Source organism: Oncorhynchus clarkii, chromosome 13 (genome assembly GCF_045791955.1).
Source record: "Oncorhynchus clarkii lewisi isolate Uvic-CL-2024 chromosome 13, UVic_Ocla_1.0, whole genome shotgun sequence".
Classification (NCBI taxonomy): Eukaryota; Metazoa; Chordata; class Actinopteri; order Salmoniformes; family Salmonidae; genus Oncorhynchus; species Oncorhynchus clarkii.
The window spans coordinates 23,494,749-23,513,550 of NC_092159.1; the positions used below are offsets into that span (position 1 = coordinate 23,494,749).

The 18,802-nt window shown below is 41.2% G+C and overlaps 1 protein-coding gene across 2 annotated transcripts in view; it reads right to left on the reverse strand.

Annotated features, from left to right (window-relative positions):
• LOC139424653 (phosphoribosyl pyrophosphate synthase-associated protein 1-like) overlaps window positions 1–18,607 on the reverse strand; it is a 29,456-nt gene extending 10,849 nt beyond the window's left edge. For both annotated transcript variants that reach the window (XM_071176697.1, XM_071176696.1), the window contains exons 1-3: window positions 18,021–18,607; window positions 6,162–6,214; window positions 2,201–2,267 (exon numbers count right to left, since the gene is read on the reverse strand). In XM_071176697.1, the coding sequence (XP_071032798.1) occupies window positions 2,201–2,267; window positions 6,162–6,214; window positions 18,021–18,103 (203 nt within the window). In that variant the 5' untranslated portion in view covers window positions 18,104–18,607. The remainder of the gene's footprint in view (window positions 1–2,200; window positions 2,268–6,161; window positions 6,215–18,020) is intronic.
• Window positions 18,608–18,802: the final 195 nt, after the last annotated feature.

Consider the following 18,802-nt stretch of genomic DNA (forward strand, 5'->3'; position numbering starts at 1 on the left):
TAAAAACAAGATGGGTCAAAGTAAAATAGACCATATGGAATGGACAATCAGGCTACTCACAATTGCTGTCCAGGACTTTCATCCCGTGTGCTAAATTTCATGTGTACGCCTACATGTTTTTTTACAAGCTGATATTAGCGGAAAAATAAAATTCTGCATTTCCCACTGTATAAACGCATCGCAAATAGGCTCAGGATAACACCTACTGATACAATTGGATTGCTGATAGTCAGAGCTTAAAAAGCCAAATTGATTAGTCACAGGAATCAGGACTAATAAAGCTAATGCAACGGCCTGTTTTACAAACATAAATTTCCATTGTGGTCAAACATGGTTGACTACACCCCCGTAAGGACGGACCAACAGTCTTTTGGACATCTTTTTTTGATCTGGTCATCTTTGTTTTTCATAGGGTAGGCCTACCACATAGATAGCATTCCTAAAATTCTATTTTAGACAACACTGTAGGCCAGGGATGGGCAACTCCAGTCCTCTAGGGCCAAACCCGTGTCACACTTTTGCCCCAGATAACAAATCTGCCACCAATAATCAACAAATGAGCATCTGCAGTTTAGAATGGAATTAGTGTCAGCAGCTGTGTTGACCAGAGATGTGGAACAAGTTTGACACCTCTCCCGCCCCCAAAGACTGGAGTTGACCATCCCTACTGTAGGCTATACCTCGGTAAGAACGGACAGATACGGGAACCTATTGGACTTGTTTTTTTGTCCGGTCTGGACCAGCCTTTATTTGCAACAAACATACTTCTATGAATTACATCTTGTCAACTTTCATTCAGAACCGAAAATGAATCTAACTTCAACATCTGGAAAAATTGACTTTAGATGTCTTTCCAACATTTTGCTTACTGGGGCCATTGTTGAAGGGGCGTCATTTTTTGTTGTCTCGCCTAGGGGTGCAGAAGGGCCAGGAGCAGTCCTGTAGGTACTATATAAAACCCTACAACTACTACCAGGGATAAATATTGTAAATGAAGGATTTGAAATAAAAAAGTATCTGCTCCATGTGGGATTAGAAATCACAACCATTGAACTATGAGCCACCAATTAGTCATAACAGTTGGGAGAAAATACGAGTTGACAGCGCCACCATTGTCACCCATTTCTCATTATGATGGATATAGCTACGAATTTAAACGTAAAATCCTCAAAGCCTACATGTTTTTATTCTTCGTAAAAGCACATAAGTGTATGAAACAGTAAGCAAAAAATGTATCATATGCGGAAATGTGCCCTACTGCCTTTTGAATTGTATGTAATGTCAGTAGTCTAGTCAAGGAAGCCTTATGCAAAATATACTGGCACACTCCACTTACCAGACCATTACCAAATAAGGCGTGTGGTCACCTGCTTTTATAGTGAGCCTCGAGGTGGTACCACCTAGCACATCTAAAAGGGAGTGTATTTCATACCAAACCTCTCCCTTGAGATGCCTTCTTTTACACTACAATTTCAATGGTTGAGTTTAACCGTTAAGGACAAAAAGAGCTAGATTTACTACTAAAATACCTAAATATATCACTTTTGCAACGAACTGTCAAAATGAAGACCAGAATTTATTTGTTTCACTATAAATAAGCCTAAAGCATCTGGTTTTAGACTAAAAAATACATTAAAAAAGTTCAGGAAAGTTACTTGTTACAGGTCAGTGCCCCCTAGCTGGCTGGTTAATATTGCAATCTCAATTTCCCAGGCAGCTCCTGCCAACCAATGAATGACAACCACTGGATGAAAATATGTTTGTGGAGGACAGATGTAACGGATGTGAAACGGCTAGCTTAGTTAGCGGTGCGCGCTAAATAGCGTTTCAAATCGGTGACGTCACTTGCTCTGAGACCTTGAAGTAGTGGTTCCCCTTGCTCTGCAAGGGCCGCGGCTTTTGTGGAGCGATGGGTAACGATGCTTCGTGGGTGACTGTTGTTGATGTGTGCAGAGGATCCCTGGTTCGCGCCCGGGTATGGGCGAGGGGACGGTCTAAAGTTATACTGTTACACAGACACCCATATTCTGACTGATCAGCGATGAATCAACAATGTCTGCCTAATTTCACAAGGGAATACATTTACGTTCCTCTCATCTAGTTTCTATTGATCAATTTGGTTCTGTGGCGATACTGCAAATCCAACCAACTAGAACACACTTAAGACGGTGTAGAAGACATGACACCTGGATCCTCTCACCTTGGAATGGTCTGAATGATAAAGATGTCTTGACCACGAACAGACTCTTTCACATCCACCCTGGTTTCTGTAAATAAAAAAAAGCAGCAAATCAGTTCCAGGAGCAAGTAACCCCAGATACAGTATGCCGACCATCATCTACGGTGCATTCGGAAGCTATTCAGACCCCTTGACTTTTTCACGTTACAGCCTTTACCGAAAATGTATTCAATAAAAATGTTTCTTCAATCTACACACAATACCCCATAATGATAAAGCAAAAACTGTTTTTTTTTTTAAATTGCACAATTACATACAAATTAAAACTGAAATACCTTATTTACATAAGTATCAAGACCTTTTGCTATGAGACTCGAAATTGAGCTCAGGTGCATCCTGTTTCCATTGATCATCCTTGAGGTTTCTACAACATGATTGAAGTCTACCTGTGTTAAATTCAAATGATTGCGTATGATTTGGAAACACACACACCTGCCTATATATAATGTCCCACAGTTGACAGTGCATGTCAGAGCAAAAACCAAGCCATGCGGTCGAAGGAATTGTCCGTAGAGCTTAGAGACAGGCTTGTGTCGAGGCACAGATCTGGGGAAGGACACCAAACAATGTCTGCAGCATTTAAGGTCTCCAAGAACACAGCGGCCTCCATCATTCTTAAATGGAAGACGTTTGGAACCACCAAGACTCTTCCTAGAGCTGGACGCCTGGCCAAACTGAGCAATCAGGGGAGAAGGGCTTTGGTCAGGGAGGTGACCAAGAACCTGATGGTCACTGACAGAGCTCCAGAGTTCCTCTGTGGAGATTGTCTTCCTTCTGGAAGGTTCTCTCATCTCCTCCAAACAAGCCTTTATGGTAGAGTGGCAGGCAGAAGCCACTCATCAGTAAAAGGCACGTTGACAGCCTGCTTGGAGTTTGCCAAAAGGCACCTAAAGACTCTCAGACTACGTGAAAGAAGATTATTTGATGTGATGAAACCAAGATTGATCTTTGGCCAGAATGCCAAGTGTCTCGTCTGGAGGAAACCTGGCACCATCCCTACGTGAAGCATGGTGGTGGCAGCATCATACTGTGGGGATGTTTTTCAGCGGCAGGGACTAGGAGACTAGTCCGGATTGAGGGAAAGATGAAAAGTAGAGAAAGATCCTTGTTAAAAACCTGCTCCAGAGCGCTCAGGACCTAAGGACATTGATCCTAAGCACACAGCCAAGACAATGTTGTAGTGGCTTTGGGACAAGTCTCTAAATGTCCTTGAGTGGCCCAGCCAGAGCCCGGACTTAAACGAGATCGAATATCTCTGGAGAGACCTGAAAATAGCTGTGCAGTGACTCTCCCCAGCCAACCTGACAGAGCTTGAGAGGATCTGCAGAGAAAAATGGAAGAAACTCCCCAAATACAGCTGTGCCAAGCTTGTAGCATCATACCCAAGAAGACTTGAGGCTGTAATCGCTGCCAAAGGTGTTTCAACAAACTACTGAGTAAAGGGTCTGAATACTTATGTAAATGTGATATCAGTTTATTTTTAATAAATTTGCAAAAATGTCAAAACCTGTTTTTGCTTTGTCATTATGTGGTATTGTGTGTAGATTGAAAGAAAACAATTGAATCAGTTTTAGAATAGGGCTGTAACATAACAAAACGTGGAAAAAGTCAAGGAGTCTGAATACTTTCCGAATGCACTGTATACCAGGGATATTTAGCTCTTACACTACGAGGTCCAGAGCCTGCTGGTTTTCTGTTCTACCTGATAATTAATTGCATACATGGTGTCCCAAGGCTTAAAAATCATTTTTTAACCTAAGACAATTGAGACATGGATCGTGTATGTGCGCCATTCAGAGGGTGCCTTTGAACAGGGTATGGTAACAGGTGCACCAGTTTGTGTCAAGAACTGCAACGTTGCTGGGTTTTTCACACTCAACAGTTTCCCCGTGTGTGTCAAGAATGGACCCCCACCCAAAGGACATCCAGCCAACTTGACATCTCTGGGAAGCATTGGAATCAACATGGGCCAGCATCCCTGTGGAATGCTTTCGACCCCTTATAGAGTCCATGCCCAACGAATTGAGGCTGTTCTGAGGGCAAAGGTGTGGGGGGTGCAACTCAATATGTGACTCGTTTCAGGAAAACTCCTGTCACATGTCACTACTTAACATAAGGTATTTGAACGCAAACATTTTTTAACTCAAAATGCTTTTGGAATGTGTACTCAAGTGCTTTAACAAAATTGTATGCCATTTGTAAATACGAATAAAATAATTCAATTACGAGCCTAGTTGGTTTAGCCCCGGAAAAAAACAGGAACCTTTCCAATGGCTATGATTGGCTGAGATAATGGATGGGCTGGTCAAGTCAATTGGATTGGTCAAGCCAATTGGATTGGTCTGCCATGTAGCTTCTTTCTTTAGCGTGAGCTGCTCAGTATGTGTAGGTAATCCTTTCGGACGCTTTTTGAAAGATATCACAAAGAACTGCAAAAGTGTTGCTAATGCTCTCCATTTTCATGAGGACAGTTTTAAAATTGGTGGAATGCCCGGTGGAAGCAGAGTATGACAGCTAAGGAGATTGATTGCAAATACGCGGAGGGAGTCAAAAAGAGAACACACAGAAGGCTGTTGTATAAAACACTTGTCTCCGGATTACATCTTCAAACTAAGGGCAACCATAGCATCGGTGAGGGAGAAGCGTTAATCTATGAATACATGTAAGAGTCTAGCTAGCTACAATTTCCGATATTATACGTTTCTAATTTTGGCAGAAAATAATTTAGCTGGCTAGCTGTCTCGCTAGATAACATTACATGTATGATATGTGTAGTAATATTATTCATACCTCAGCCATTTGAATTGCTACCTATAGCCTAATGTTACCTAGCTAAGAAACATTGCACCTAGTTGGTTAGCTTTACCTAGCTGAAAATTCATAAAGGACAGTAACGTTATGAGTTGGGATTATGGTTCTAAACAAAAAAACACTCCACTATGCAAGTAAACATTCACTGTACCATTTACACCTTCTGTATCATATGCTTGTGACAAATAAACAGATTTTATTTAATATTGTGCGTGTTTACCAGAGACGGTAATGTGAAGAACATGACCAGCACCGAAGTCAAATTAGATATAACGTTAGGCCAACTAGACAGTGTCCAAGTTCAATAAATAAAATTATTTGTCACAATCACAAGCTATTTTCTGTAGTTAGCTTGCCATTAACTTGTAAATAATGATCTTGTTGTGAGTTTATTTACCTTCAATAATTCATACAAATGAGGTCAATAAAAACGTTGTCAGCTATATGATATGGTAATTATCTGAACTGGCAAGCCAGCTAACAAGCTAGAAACTGACCAAAACATTGTTTAGAAAGTTGCTTTTATTTGCCTGGTTTGCTCGATTGACATATAATAAATACATTTTTAAACAGATTGGTTTATTGGTGTTAAAATACACCAGTTATGCTATTTTGGACCACCAGGATGCTGATGTCATGCAGCCTGTTGTTTTTGTTCATGTCACTGCGAAAACTGTATACAGACATAGTATAAACCTTTAGTCTTGAAATCTTTGGTTGTTTAGTTCACTACTGTACTCACTCGGTTTAGCACGGCCTCACATGTGAATCCTTAAAGAGACGGGTGGGGCTTAAGAGGGTGTGAACAATACTGAATGGCTGTAGACAAAAGATTTTTCCAATAGGTAAAACAAAACATTCAAGGGCCATTTTATCAAAAATGGGGTTACAAGTTTATCAACTTTCAAAGCAGAAGTACTTTCCTAATTGTTCCTCAACTGTAGTGTATGATATCACATTTTTTAGCTCTGAATCTCTACTTTTAGAGACTCACAATTTTGCCACAAGACTGAATCGAGCTGGTCGTTCACATAATTAGGAAGGGGTCCTTCATGTTTTGTACACTCAGTGTATACTATATGAAGCTGAAAGGGTTAACCTGGCATCTCACCTCTGTTGGACTCTTGGTAAACAACCGACTTTCCCAAGTCTACGCCAAGCCGTCTGCAAGGAGAGAAGGAAGGAGTTAGACAGTAAATAAACAAAAACACACAACTAAAATCGTCCACACCCACCTTTTGAGTAACTGGCCCAACTCATCAATCATTATTATTGTGGGTGCTTATGTTTGTCCTATTTAAGATAGAGTTGAAATCAGAAGTTTACATACACTTAGGTTGGAGTATTAAAACTGGTTTTTCAAACACTCCACAAATTTCTTGTTAAACTATAATTTTGGCAAGTCAGTTAGGACTTTTGAACTCTAAAAGTGGTGGTGTAAAGACATTTGTTTATTATAAATTGTTTATGAATACCTGTCATTAAAATGACTTAGTAAATTTGTAGAATATTAGGTTTCTACATTGTGTAAACACACAATGTTTCTATTGAGATGCATTACATTGAAAAATTGTCCACCATCTGTAAAAATGTCAGGTGCAAGAGAGATGTCATTCATTCTTTTGCTATGATCATTGATATCCTGAAGAAGCTATCCCTTTTCTTTCTTTGCCTGAAAATGTTTGGATATACTGGTGAAGTTACATTGTTAGCTAGCTAGTCAATGAAGTAACATGACTGAAAAATGTGTAAATAAATGGTGAGTAGTTTTGGTAGGCCCACAACATTTAAAATGGGGTCCCTGTAATCCGCAATAGGAAGATAATGTTGCACCAGAGTGGTGAGAGAACGAGACGTTGGAACACAACTATACAAGTGCTTATTTCCAAAGAGCGCTCCGTAAGCCAAGCCCCAGTGGGCAGAGCTAGGCATGTTGCACTTGGATACGTTTTAATATGGGAAGAATAGCCTCTCATTTTACAATGGGTCAGTTTGGTTCTGTGTAGCCTGGTTATGCTAATATACAGTATATACAGTGCCTCGCGAAAGTATTCGGCCCCCTTGAACTTTGCGACCTTTTGCCACATTTCAGGCTTCAAACATAAAGATATAAAACTGTATTTTTTTGTGAAGAATCAACAACAAGTGGGACACAATCATGAAGTGGAACGACATTTATTGGATATTTCAAACTTTTTTAACAAATCAAAAACTGAAAAATTGGGCATGCAAAATTATTCAGCCCCTTTACTTTCAGTGCAGCAAACTCTCCAGAAGTTCAGTGAGGATCTCTGAATGATCCAATGTTGACCTAAATGACTAATGATGATAAATACAATCCACCTGTGTGGAATCAAGTCTCCGTATAAATGCACCTGCACTGTGATAGTCTCAGAGGTCCGTCAAAAGCGCAGAGAGCATCATGAAGAACAAGGAACACACCAGGCAGGTACGAGATACTGTTGTGAAGAAGTTTAAAGCCGGATTTGGATACAAAAAGATTTCCCAAGCTTTAAACATCCCAAGGAGCACTGTGCAAGCGATAATATTGAAATGGAAGGAGTATCAGACCACTGCAAATCTACCAAGACCTGGCCGTCCCTCTAAACTTTCAGCTCATACAAGGAGAAGACTGATCAGAGATGCAGCCAAGAGGCCCATGATCACTCTGGATGAACTGCAGAGATCTACAGCTGAGGTGGGAGACTCTGTCCATAGGACAACAATCAGTCGTATATTGCACAAATCTGGCCTTTATGGAAGAGTGGCAAGAAGAAAGCCATTTCTTAAAGATATCCATAAAAAGTGTTGGTTAAAGTTTGCCACAAGCCACCTGGGAGACACACCAAACATGTGGAAGAAGGTGCTCTGGTCAGATGAAACCAAAATGTAAACTTTTTGGCAACAATGCAAAACGTTATGTTTGGCGTAAAAGCAACACAGCTGAACACACCATCCCCACTGTCAAACATGGTGGTGGCAGCATCATGGTTTGGGCCTGCTTTTCTTCAGCAGGGACAGGGAAGATGGTTAAAATTGATGGGAAGATGGATGGAGCCAAATACAGGACCATTCTGGAAGAAAACCTGATGGAGTCTGCAAAAGACCTGAGACTGGGATGGAGATTTGTCTTCCAACAAGACAATGATCCAAAACATAAAGCAAAATCTACAATGGAATGGTTCAAAAATAAACATATCCAGGTGTTAGAATGGCCAAGTCAAAGTCCAGACCTGAATCCAATCGAGAATCTGTGGAAAGAACTGAAAACTGCTGTTCACAAATGCTCTCCATCCAACCTCACTGATCTCGAGCTGTTTTGCAAGGAGGAATGGGAAAAAATTCTCTCGATGTGCAAAACTGATAGAGACATACCCCAAGCGACTTACAGCTGTAATCGCAGCAAAAGGTGGCGCTACAAAGTATTAACTTAAGGGGGCTGAATAATTTTGCACGCCCAATTTTTAAGTTTTTGATTTGTTAAAAAAGTTTGAAATATCCAATAAATGTCGTTCCACTTCATGATTGTGTCCCACTTGTTGTTGATTCTTCACAAAAAAATACAGTTTTATATCTTTATGTTTGAAGCCTGAAATGTGGCAAAAGGTCGCAAAGTTCAAGGGGGCCGAATACTTTCGCAAGGCACTGTATATACAGTATATATATATACATACATATACACACATACATACATACATATACACACATACATACATATACACACACACATACATATATACACACACATATATACACACACATACATACATACACACACATACATACATATATATACACACACATACATACATATATATACACACACATACATACATATATATACACACATACATACATATACACACACATACATACATATACACACACATATATACACACACATACATACATATACACACATACATATATATGTATATGTGTATATATATGTATGTATATGTATATATATACACATATATACATATACACATACACACACACACATATGTATATGTGTATATATATATACACATACATACACACATATATACACACACACACACACACACACAAAAGTGTGTACACCCCTTCAAATTAGTGGATTTGGCTATTTCCGACATACCCGTGGCTGACCAGTGTATAAAATCAAGCACACAGCCATGCAATCTCCATAGACAAACATTGGCAGTAGAATGGCCTTACTGAAGAGCTCAGTGACTTTCAACGAGGCACTGTCATGGGATGCCACCTTTCCAAGAAGTCAGTTTGTCAAATTTCTGCCCTGCTAGAGCTGCCCCTGTCAACTGTAAGTTCTGTTATTGTGAAGTGGAAACATCTATGAACATCAACTGTTCAGCCGCGAAGTGGTAGGCCACACAAGTTCATAGAACAGGACCGCCGAGTGCTGAATCGTGTAGCGAGTAAAAATCATCTCTCCTTGGTTGCAACACTTACTACCGAATTCTAAACTGCCTCTGGACGCAACGTCAGCACAAGAACTGTTCGACGCGAGCTTCATGAAATGGGTTTCCATGGCAGAGCAGCCGCACACAAGGGAAAGGGGGATACCTAGTCAGTTGTACAACTGAATGTCTTCAACCGAAATGTCTTCCGCATTTAACCCAACCCTTCACCATGCGCAATGCCAAGCGTCGACTGGGGTTGTGTGAAGCTCACCGCCATTGGACTCTGGCGCAGTGGAATTGTGGTCTTTTGAGTGATGATTCACGTTTCACCATCTGGTAGTCCGACAGACAAATCAGTGTTTGGCCGATGCCAGGAGAACACTACCTGCCCGACTGCATAGTGCCAACTTTAATGTTTGGTGGAGGAATAATAGTCTGGTGCTGTTTGTCATGGTTCGGGGTAGGCCCCTTAGTTCCAATGAAGAAAAATCTTAACGCTACAGCATACAATGACATTCTAGACGATTCTGTGCTTCCAACTTTGTGGCAATAGTTTGGGAAATGCCCTTTCCTGTTTCACTATGACAATGCCCCCATGCACAAATCGAGGTTCATAATGGTTTGTTGAGATCGGTGTGGAAGAACTTGACTGGCCTTCACAGAACCCTTTACCTCAACCCAATCGAACAGCTTTGGGATGAATTGGAACGCCGACTGCGAGCCTGGCCTAATCGCCCAACATCGGTGCTTTCACTTCAGCGGATGGGGAGTAACCATGTCATAAACCACTCCCTTTGCCATTCTCACTGTTCTCACTAAATGCTTTTGTATAGTAAGAGCATTTTGAGGAACGAGAGTGGACTAGTTAAGTAGCCTGGCGGTTAGTGTTGGGCCAGTAACAAATGTCGCTAGTTCGAATTCCCAAGCCGATAACGTGAAAAATCTGCCCAAGTGCCCATGAGCAAGGTACCGTTGATAAAGGCAGACCCTAGGTGTGACCCCTCTCTGAGTGTCTCTCGTTGAGTTTGAATATGCAAAAAACACATTTCCAATTCATACGTGCTGAATACATACAGTTAAAGTCGGAAGTTTACATACACCTTAGCCAAATACATTTGAACTACGTTTTTCACAATTCCTGACATTTAATCGTTGTAAAAATTCCCCGTCTTAAATCAGTTAAGATCACCTCTATTTTAAGAATGTCAAATGTCAGAATAATAGTAGAGAATGATTTAAGCTTTTATTTATTTCATCACATTCCCAGTAGAAGTTTACACACTCAATTAGTATTTGGTAGCATTGCCTTTAAATTGTTTAACTTGGGCCAAACATTTTGGGTAGCCTTCCACAATAAGTTGGGTGAATTTTGGCCCATTCCTCCTGACAGAGCTGGTGTGTAGGCCTCCTTGCTCGCACACACATTCTCAGTTCTGCTCACAAATGTTCTATAGGATTGAGGTCGGGGCTTTGTGATGGCCACTCCAATACCTTGACTGTTGCCCTTTTGCCACAACTTTGGAAGTATGCTTGGGGTCAATGTACATTTGGAAGACCCATTTTCGACAAAGCTACAACTTATGTCTTGAGATGTTGTTTCGATATATCCACATAATTGTCCTGCCTCATGATGCCATCTATTTTGTGAAGTGCACCAGTTCCTCCTGCAGCAAAGCACCCCACAGCATGATGCTGCCACCCCACAGCATGATGCTGCCACCCCCGTGCTTCACGGTTGGGATGGTGTTCTTCGGCTTGCTAGCCTCCCCTATTTCCTCCAAACCTAACAATGGTCATTATGGTCAAACAGTTCCATTTTTGTTTCATCAGACCAGAGGACATTTCTCCAAAATGTTATGTCGATATAAGACCCGTTTTACTATGGATATAGATACTTTTGTACCTGTTTCCTCCAGCATCTTCACAAGGTCCTTTGCTGCTGTTCTGGGATTGATTTGCACTTTTCGCACCAAAGTACATTAATCTCTAGGAGACAGAACGCGTCTCCTTCCTGAGCGTTATGACGGCTGCGTGGTCCCATGGTGTTTATAATTGGTGTACTATTGTTTGTACAGATGAACATGGTACCTTCAGGCATTTGGAAGTTGCAGATTCATACTACACCATTTCATGGGATTGTGGTTCATTGTTTAGCTAGCTAAACAAGACTCCACTTTGCGAGATGAATACATGACCCATCAAGTTTGTCAGGTGTGTTTGGGCGTGACTATGGCCATTATTGTATTTCATGAACATGTGAACTACACTACCTTACTCATTCTGTTTGGCACATGGCCTCACATGTAAATCCTGAAAAAGATTGGTGGGGCTAAGGCTTAAGAGGGTGTGAACGATGCTGATTCGGAGTAGACAAAGAAGAGCACTCCAGTTGGTGGACCAAAACATTCAGGGGCCATTTTTTGACTGAAAGCATTTTTTGACTGAAAAGGAGGTGGTTGGTGACATATATACGTAATTAAGTCATTAAAGTGTGGCTACATTTTCTGGTACTCCCTCCTGTCTGCATCGGTCTGGACATGAAGACTGTAGCCAATACGCATAGGCTATCACCTACACTTTGACATGCAGGCAAATTATGTATGTACATTTACAGACACGTTTTTCTGAACAGAATAGCAGTGTTTCGGTTTTCAAATTGGCTATTAAAATGTTATATTTTGATTCGTGGCCTTAGTGCCCAAGCAGATGTCCTTGCTGCTTTCGCAGATTGGGCACCTCTTGAAGGCCAAATGGCCTTGCCTGTAAAATCACAAAATTCCAGGCCTGCTGGTGAGCAATGTTCCCTTTATGGCTGCGATGGCTGTGATCGAATAAACACAATACGAACGCAACAAACGCTAGCGTCCCACCTCGACAACAGCCAGTGAAATTGCAGGGCGCCAAATTCAAAACAGATATCCCATAATTAAAATTCCTCAAACATACAAGTATTATCCACCATTTAAGATAAACTTCTTACAAATCCAACCACAATGTCGATTTCAAAAAGGCTTTACTGCGAAAGCACACCATGCGATTATGTTAGGTCAGCACCTAGTCACAGAAAACCATACAGCCATTTTTCCAGCCAAAGAGAGGAGTCACAAAAAGCAGATAGAGAAAATTAATCACTTCATGTTACACAATACATGTATGTTTTGTTCCATAAAGTTCATATTTATATCCAAAAATCTCAGTTGACATTGGCGCGTTATGGTCAGAAATGCATTGTCTCAAACATCCGGTGAAAGTGCAGAGAGCCACATCAAATTACAGAAATACTCAAACATTGATAAACGATACAAGTTTTAAACATACGAATAAAGATAAACTTCTCCTTAATGAAACCGCTGTGTTAGATTTTAAAAAGGCTTTACGGAGAAAGCACACTTGGCGATTATGTTAGGTCTGCACCAAGCCACAGAAGCCCACACAGCCATTTTCCAGCCAAGGAGTGTGTCACAAAAGTCAAAAATAGCATTCAAATTAATCACTAATCACCTTTGATGATCTTCATCTGGTGGCACTCCCAGGTCTCCATGTTAGACAATAAATGTTAGTTTTGTTCGATAAAGTTCCTCTTTATGACCAAATACCTCCTTTTTGTTAGCACGTCTTGTCCAATAATCAGAATGCTTAAGGCGCGGGCAGGGCACTAAGTCCAGACGAAAAGTTTTTTTTTTTATAAGTACAATAAAAGTTAGTCGAAACATGCCAAACGATGTTTAAAAAAATCAATCCTCCGGTTATTTTTGTCATAAATAATCAATAATATTTAAACCGGACAAAAGCTTCGTCAATAGGAAAGAAGAAACAAGAAAGGCGCGTTCCCGATCAGACTGATGAATGGAAATTTCCACTGGCCACTGATTGAAAGTGCTGTATCTCCCTAATTTTTCAGAGTAAAAGCCTGAAACAATGCCCAAAGACTGGCCACATGTAGAGGAAGCCACAGAGCTCGTGAACTGGGTCCTAAGTCTTTGTATGGTGGATAGGCTTACAATGGAAAAACAGCCTTTCAAAATAATAGTACTTCCTGGTTTGATTTTCCTCTGGTTTTCGCCTGCCATATCAGTTCTGTTACACTCACAGACATTATTTTAACAGTTTCGGAAACTTTAGAGTGTTTTCTATCCAAATCTACTAATTATATGCATATCCTATCTTCTGGGTCTGAGTAACAGGCAGTTTAATTTGGGCACGCTTTTCATCCAAAATTCCAAATGCTGCCCCCTACCCTAGTGAAGTTAACGAGAGAATCACTGACATGATGTCAGCTGGTCCTTTTGTGGCAGGGCTGAAATGCAGTGAAATGTTTTTTGGGGGATTCAGTTCATTTGCATTGCAAAGAGGGACTTTGCAATGAATTGCTAATTCATCTGATCACTCTTCATAACATTCTGGAGTATATGCAAATTGCCATCATACAAACTGAGGCAGCAGACTTTGTGAAAATGCATATGTGTCATTCAAAACTTTTGGCCACGACTGTACTATGTAGGCACCGGAGCTTACCCATAAGGAAGACTAAGCATGTACATTACCTATCAGATTAGGGGTTCTGAAATCACCATCACCCACTAATAAACTTGTCATTTTTGCAGATTAAGTGACCGAGCTAGGTATGTTTCAATATTTATTGTTTACAAATGATGAGTCAATGAATATATACTGAATGTACAAAACATTAACAATGGTTTTGTTAATATTTGTCTTTCCCATTCACCCTCTTAAATGGCACACACACAATCCATGTCTCAATTGTCTTAAGGCTTAAAAATCTACTTAAATCCTTCTTTAACCAGTCCCCTCCACTTTATCTACAGTGATTGAAGTATATTTAACAAGTGACATCAATAAGCTTTCATAGCTTTCACCTATTCAGTCTGTCACAGAAAGAGCATGTGTTCATAATGTTTTGTACACTCTGCACAACTGAATTCCACCCATCTCAAAATCCAATGGTTTCTAACAGAGATCTTCTCTTCTCGCTTTGGCCATGCAGTGGGCCTCCATGTGATTGCTGCCCTCATTATGAAATTATCTACTTTACCCTGTATATCTAAAAAGGACCATATACACAAATTGTTTAATGCAAAATTACCAAAACCTGATCGTGAACCTAAACACTCAAAATAAAATCTATTGCCTGTTAAAATCTATTGCCTGTTCAGCAGTTATAGCCAGATGAGTCCGTTTGGGATCCTGAGTGGCGCAGAGGTCTAAGTCGCTTCATCACAGTGCTGGAGGCATCACTTCAGACCCAGGTTCGATCCCGGGGTGTATCACAACTGGCCATGATCTGGAGACCCAGTAACGGTGCACAGTTGGCTCAGCGTCATCTGGGTCAGGGGAGGGTTTGGCAGTCATTGTAAATAAAAATGTAAAAAAAAACTCTTTTTATTTTTATTATCTGTCTCCAGTACCTTACTTTCATTCCGGTAAAAACATTTAACAGCGCATAGATGGGGCTCCCGAGTGGCACGGCGGTCTAAGGCACTGCATCTCAGTGCTAGAGGCGTCACTATGGGAGTCACATAGGGCGGCGCACAATTGGCCCAGCGTCGTCTGGGTTTGGCCGTAGGCAGTGATTGTGAATAAGAATTTGTTCTTAACCGACTTGCTTAGTTAAATAAAATAAAAATATATAGCAATAACCTAGCAAATTACATAGATTGTCACTCAACTAATAAAGCCTAATATCACACAAGCTATTTTGAATTTGAATGCTGAAAGTGCCATGCAGTTGAGCAAGATCCGGAACAGCCCGCCTACCTTGCGTTGGTCAGCGTGTGAAGCTGGGCACAGTACGAATTTGACTAGGATAAATAAATAAAATAAAATACAGGTTAAAAAAATATATATTGCCTGAGATTTCTCAGCATGCAAAATGACTTGTAGCTCAATGACTGTCAACACAGTTACATGCAGTTCGACACTGAAGGAGAGGACTCATCAGTTGCAGAGTATGTAAGCGGGGCTGGAGCGAGATTCCCAAAAGGCTGGAGCGTTGGCCTTCTCGCCCACTCCAATAGTGCTCACTTCACAAGCTCAGGGCATGCCCGGCCCAGCATGCATTTGTAGCCTACTTGTGTGCTGCTACAGCCCCTTGCTTTAGCTACTGTCATGAGTTGGCTAAATATTTTCATAAAGAAACTGATAAAACACAGGGGCAAAATCAAGATGACTTACAAAGACAAGGACCAAGAGTAAGAGAGGGAGTGTGGGGATGTAGTGTCCACAACTAAAGAATCATTGTGGAATCGGAAAATATAAGTATTTCCTGAAAGCATGACGTGTTCTTACTACGTGCACATGCTAAAAGAAAGGAATGAGGTGGATAGATAACTAATTGTCATTGTTACAAAGTATTTCTAAACTAACAATCAGATCTCTTAAGTTTTGTTCACTATTGTTCTATTATCTATACAATAGGCCAGAATTGATTTTGGCCCAATAGGCCTGGCATATTCCCACTTCAAGGAACTTTCCGTTTTGATTGGGTTATTTTGCCGAAAAATCTTTAGGCCAACCTATAGAAAAATAAAACTATGCATCTCTGCCCAGCCTGGCAAGAGTGGCCAAAAGGGTGTTTAGCATCCCCAGTGGCTCCACTGCTAGCCTGCTTTCCAGGCACCTTCGCATGAGCCTAAAGCCACAGAATAGCCAAACTCCTGTTTCTAAAAATGACGTAGCCTATTTGAAGTGATGAGCGCTTCTTACATTCACCTTTATTTTTTCATGGTATCCAATTGGTAGTTAGTCTTGTCTCGTCGCTGCAACTCCCGGTATGGACTCGGGAGAGGCGAAGGTTGAGAGCCGTGCGTCCTCCAAAACACAACCAAGCTGCACTGCTACTTGACACAATGTCCGCTTAACCAGGAAGCCAGCCACACCAATGTGACGGAGGAAACACCGTACACCTGGCGACCTTGTCAGCGTGCATGCGTGCCCGACCTGCCACAGGAGTCGCTAGAGCGCGATGGGACATCCCTACCGGCCAAATCCTCCCCTAAACCAGACAGCGCTGGGGCAATTGTGCGCCGCCCAATGGGTGTCCTGGTCGCGACCTGCTGCGACAGAGCCTGGACTCGAATCAGGATCTCAAGTGACACAGCTAGTACTGCGATGCAGTGTCTTAGACCCCTGCGCCACTCGGGAGGCCATAAAGAATGTAATTTAATGAATATTCTGACCAATGCATGTTACATTTAGATCGGTTTGGGGTCAGCAGACCGATGCACTTGTATATTAAACATGGGAATCGGGAAAAACAGGTCAGTGTCTGGGGCTGGGGCAGCAACTGTAACTGCCCCTATGTTTGAAATACTGTTTGCCTGGAATGGGCCGTTTGTTAGACCAGTTTGCTTGAAGTCTCTTAGCAAAGTTATGTGCGAGGTCATTCTCTCTCATCCTTGCAATTTTAAGTGACAGATCGTCTGGAGTCTAGCGAGCTAAAAGTAGGCTTAAAAGGCTGCTTTTACAAAGATAGCCCCACTACATAAATTTAAAAAGTGGTGGAAAAATTATCAGAATTGGGCTATCCCGCCCTTTACTTATTTTATTGTATAGGCGAGAGGAAAGTTAAGAGTTTTTGCTGAAAGAGGGCCGGATTCAAACCCACACTGGCAGCGGTACATGTTCTCTAGAAACAGCGGCCTATACTGCTAGACCAGTGGTTCCCAGGGGTACTAGGACCCCTAGGGGTACTTTGCCTTTCCACAGGGGGTACTTGAGAAGACTCATGAGACCATAGGCCCACTGGTAAAATGCACACGAGGGGGTACTTCAGGAGTAATCCGGCAGAGCAAAATTCAGTTGGTGGAACAGTAACGTAAACTCACCCCATTCCGTACAAATGTGGGCAACCGCAACATTCAAACGAGGCTGCAAAGAAAACTAATGGGACTGTAGTGACTGTGTTGACTTCAAAATCTGGGGTGTGAACTACGTTTCTATTCAAGCGTTGGTTGACATGGTAATGGCTCTATAGTGTTGGAGAAAAGTTGAAAAAACACATACATCGTGATGTGTCATGCAGTAATGTACAGCACGCATAAAGCAATGACACATTATATAAACTCTTTATAGTGTTTTATTTATATTTTAGAGGCAATAAGTTGGACAGATCGAGTGAAAAAAAGCAATTTTCCCACAACATATCTCCTTCTCACTATCACGCATTAGTATCGCTTCCCCACCTGCCATTTTTAAAAAGACCTGAAGGGCTCATTGCCTTCTTGAATCATGCAGAAACGGGCAGCGTGGGGGTCATATAATTGATTCTGTTGGAAAGGGGAGAAATTGTGCTTTACAATGGTATTGACATTACAGTTGATCTGGAAGTATTACGTTTTTGGGGCGCTAAAATAAAGGTCAATTGTACAGACCGAGGCGATGTACAAAAGTGAGTGAGTTTACGTTAACCAAAAAAGTTTGGGAACCACTGCGCTAGGCCACCACTAAATTTGAATTTTGACTACTTTCAAATCCAGTTGAGGGGGAAAAAAATGTAATTTGAGAGAGTTGCAAGAGATTCATTTGAATGCGCAGCATATACTTACTCCGTGATCTTCTTGGCAAGTTCGGTGCATGCGGTGGTCGAGTTGGCAGAGAAGACACGGTACCCACTTTTTGAGATATTCATTGTTGAGTGATATAGGAAAGCTTTGAAGTTCGAGAATGACAGACGAGATTTATAGGGCCTTATAAAAGTCAATGGCCACGTACTTTGCCTACTCACATTGACAATATCGACTCCTTTTATAAATGCAGGATTTAAGAACACGGAAATACGTCGAGTGAGGAATGTTACAAAATCTCAAATAAACACCGGCCTATATGTAGCTAACCCACATAACTGGCGTAAGTAAACACAGCTACTTATCGATCGCAGTATGACTGGTCTATCAAACTAGAAAACTGAAGTTTTTCCACATCCGCACATAGATCTGTAGGCTACTCTACGAAAAACGCGCTCCACCTAATTCTTCAACTGGAAAAATATTTTGCAATAAAAGTACACTACAGCAGACTCGTGTAATCTCAAAAAGTGTATACAATGTTGCTTCTAGCGTAGCTAATGTAAACTTTGTAGCAATGAGGTCGCATCAAAGAAAATAAGAGTAATTTCATTGGGTAGCCAACGATTAACATATTGGCAGTATAATAATCCAATGTGATTGCTGCTTTGGAACAGAGGGCGGTTTGTTCGAATTTTCAACCACTCAGACTACTTCAATTATGCGCGAGGTCAAAGAGTAACCTTACGTAGAAGGCGTAAAAAGACGTAAAGAGACGCTCAAGTAATGAGTTATTATGAAGAAGAAACATCTAGGTAACATAT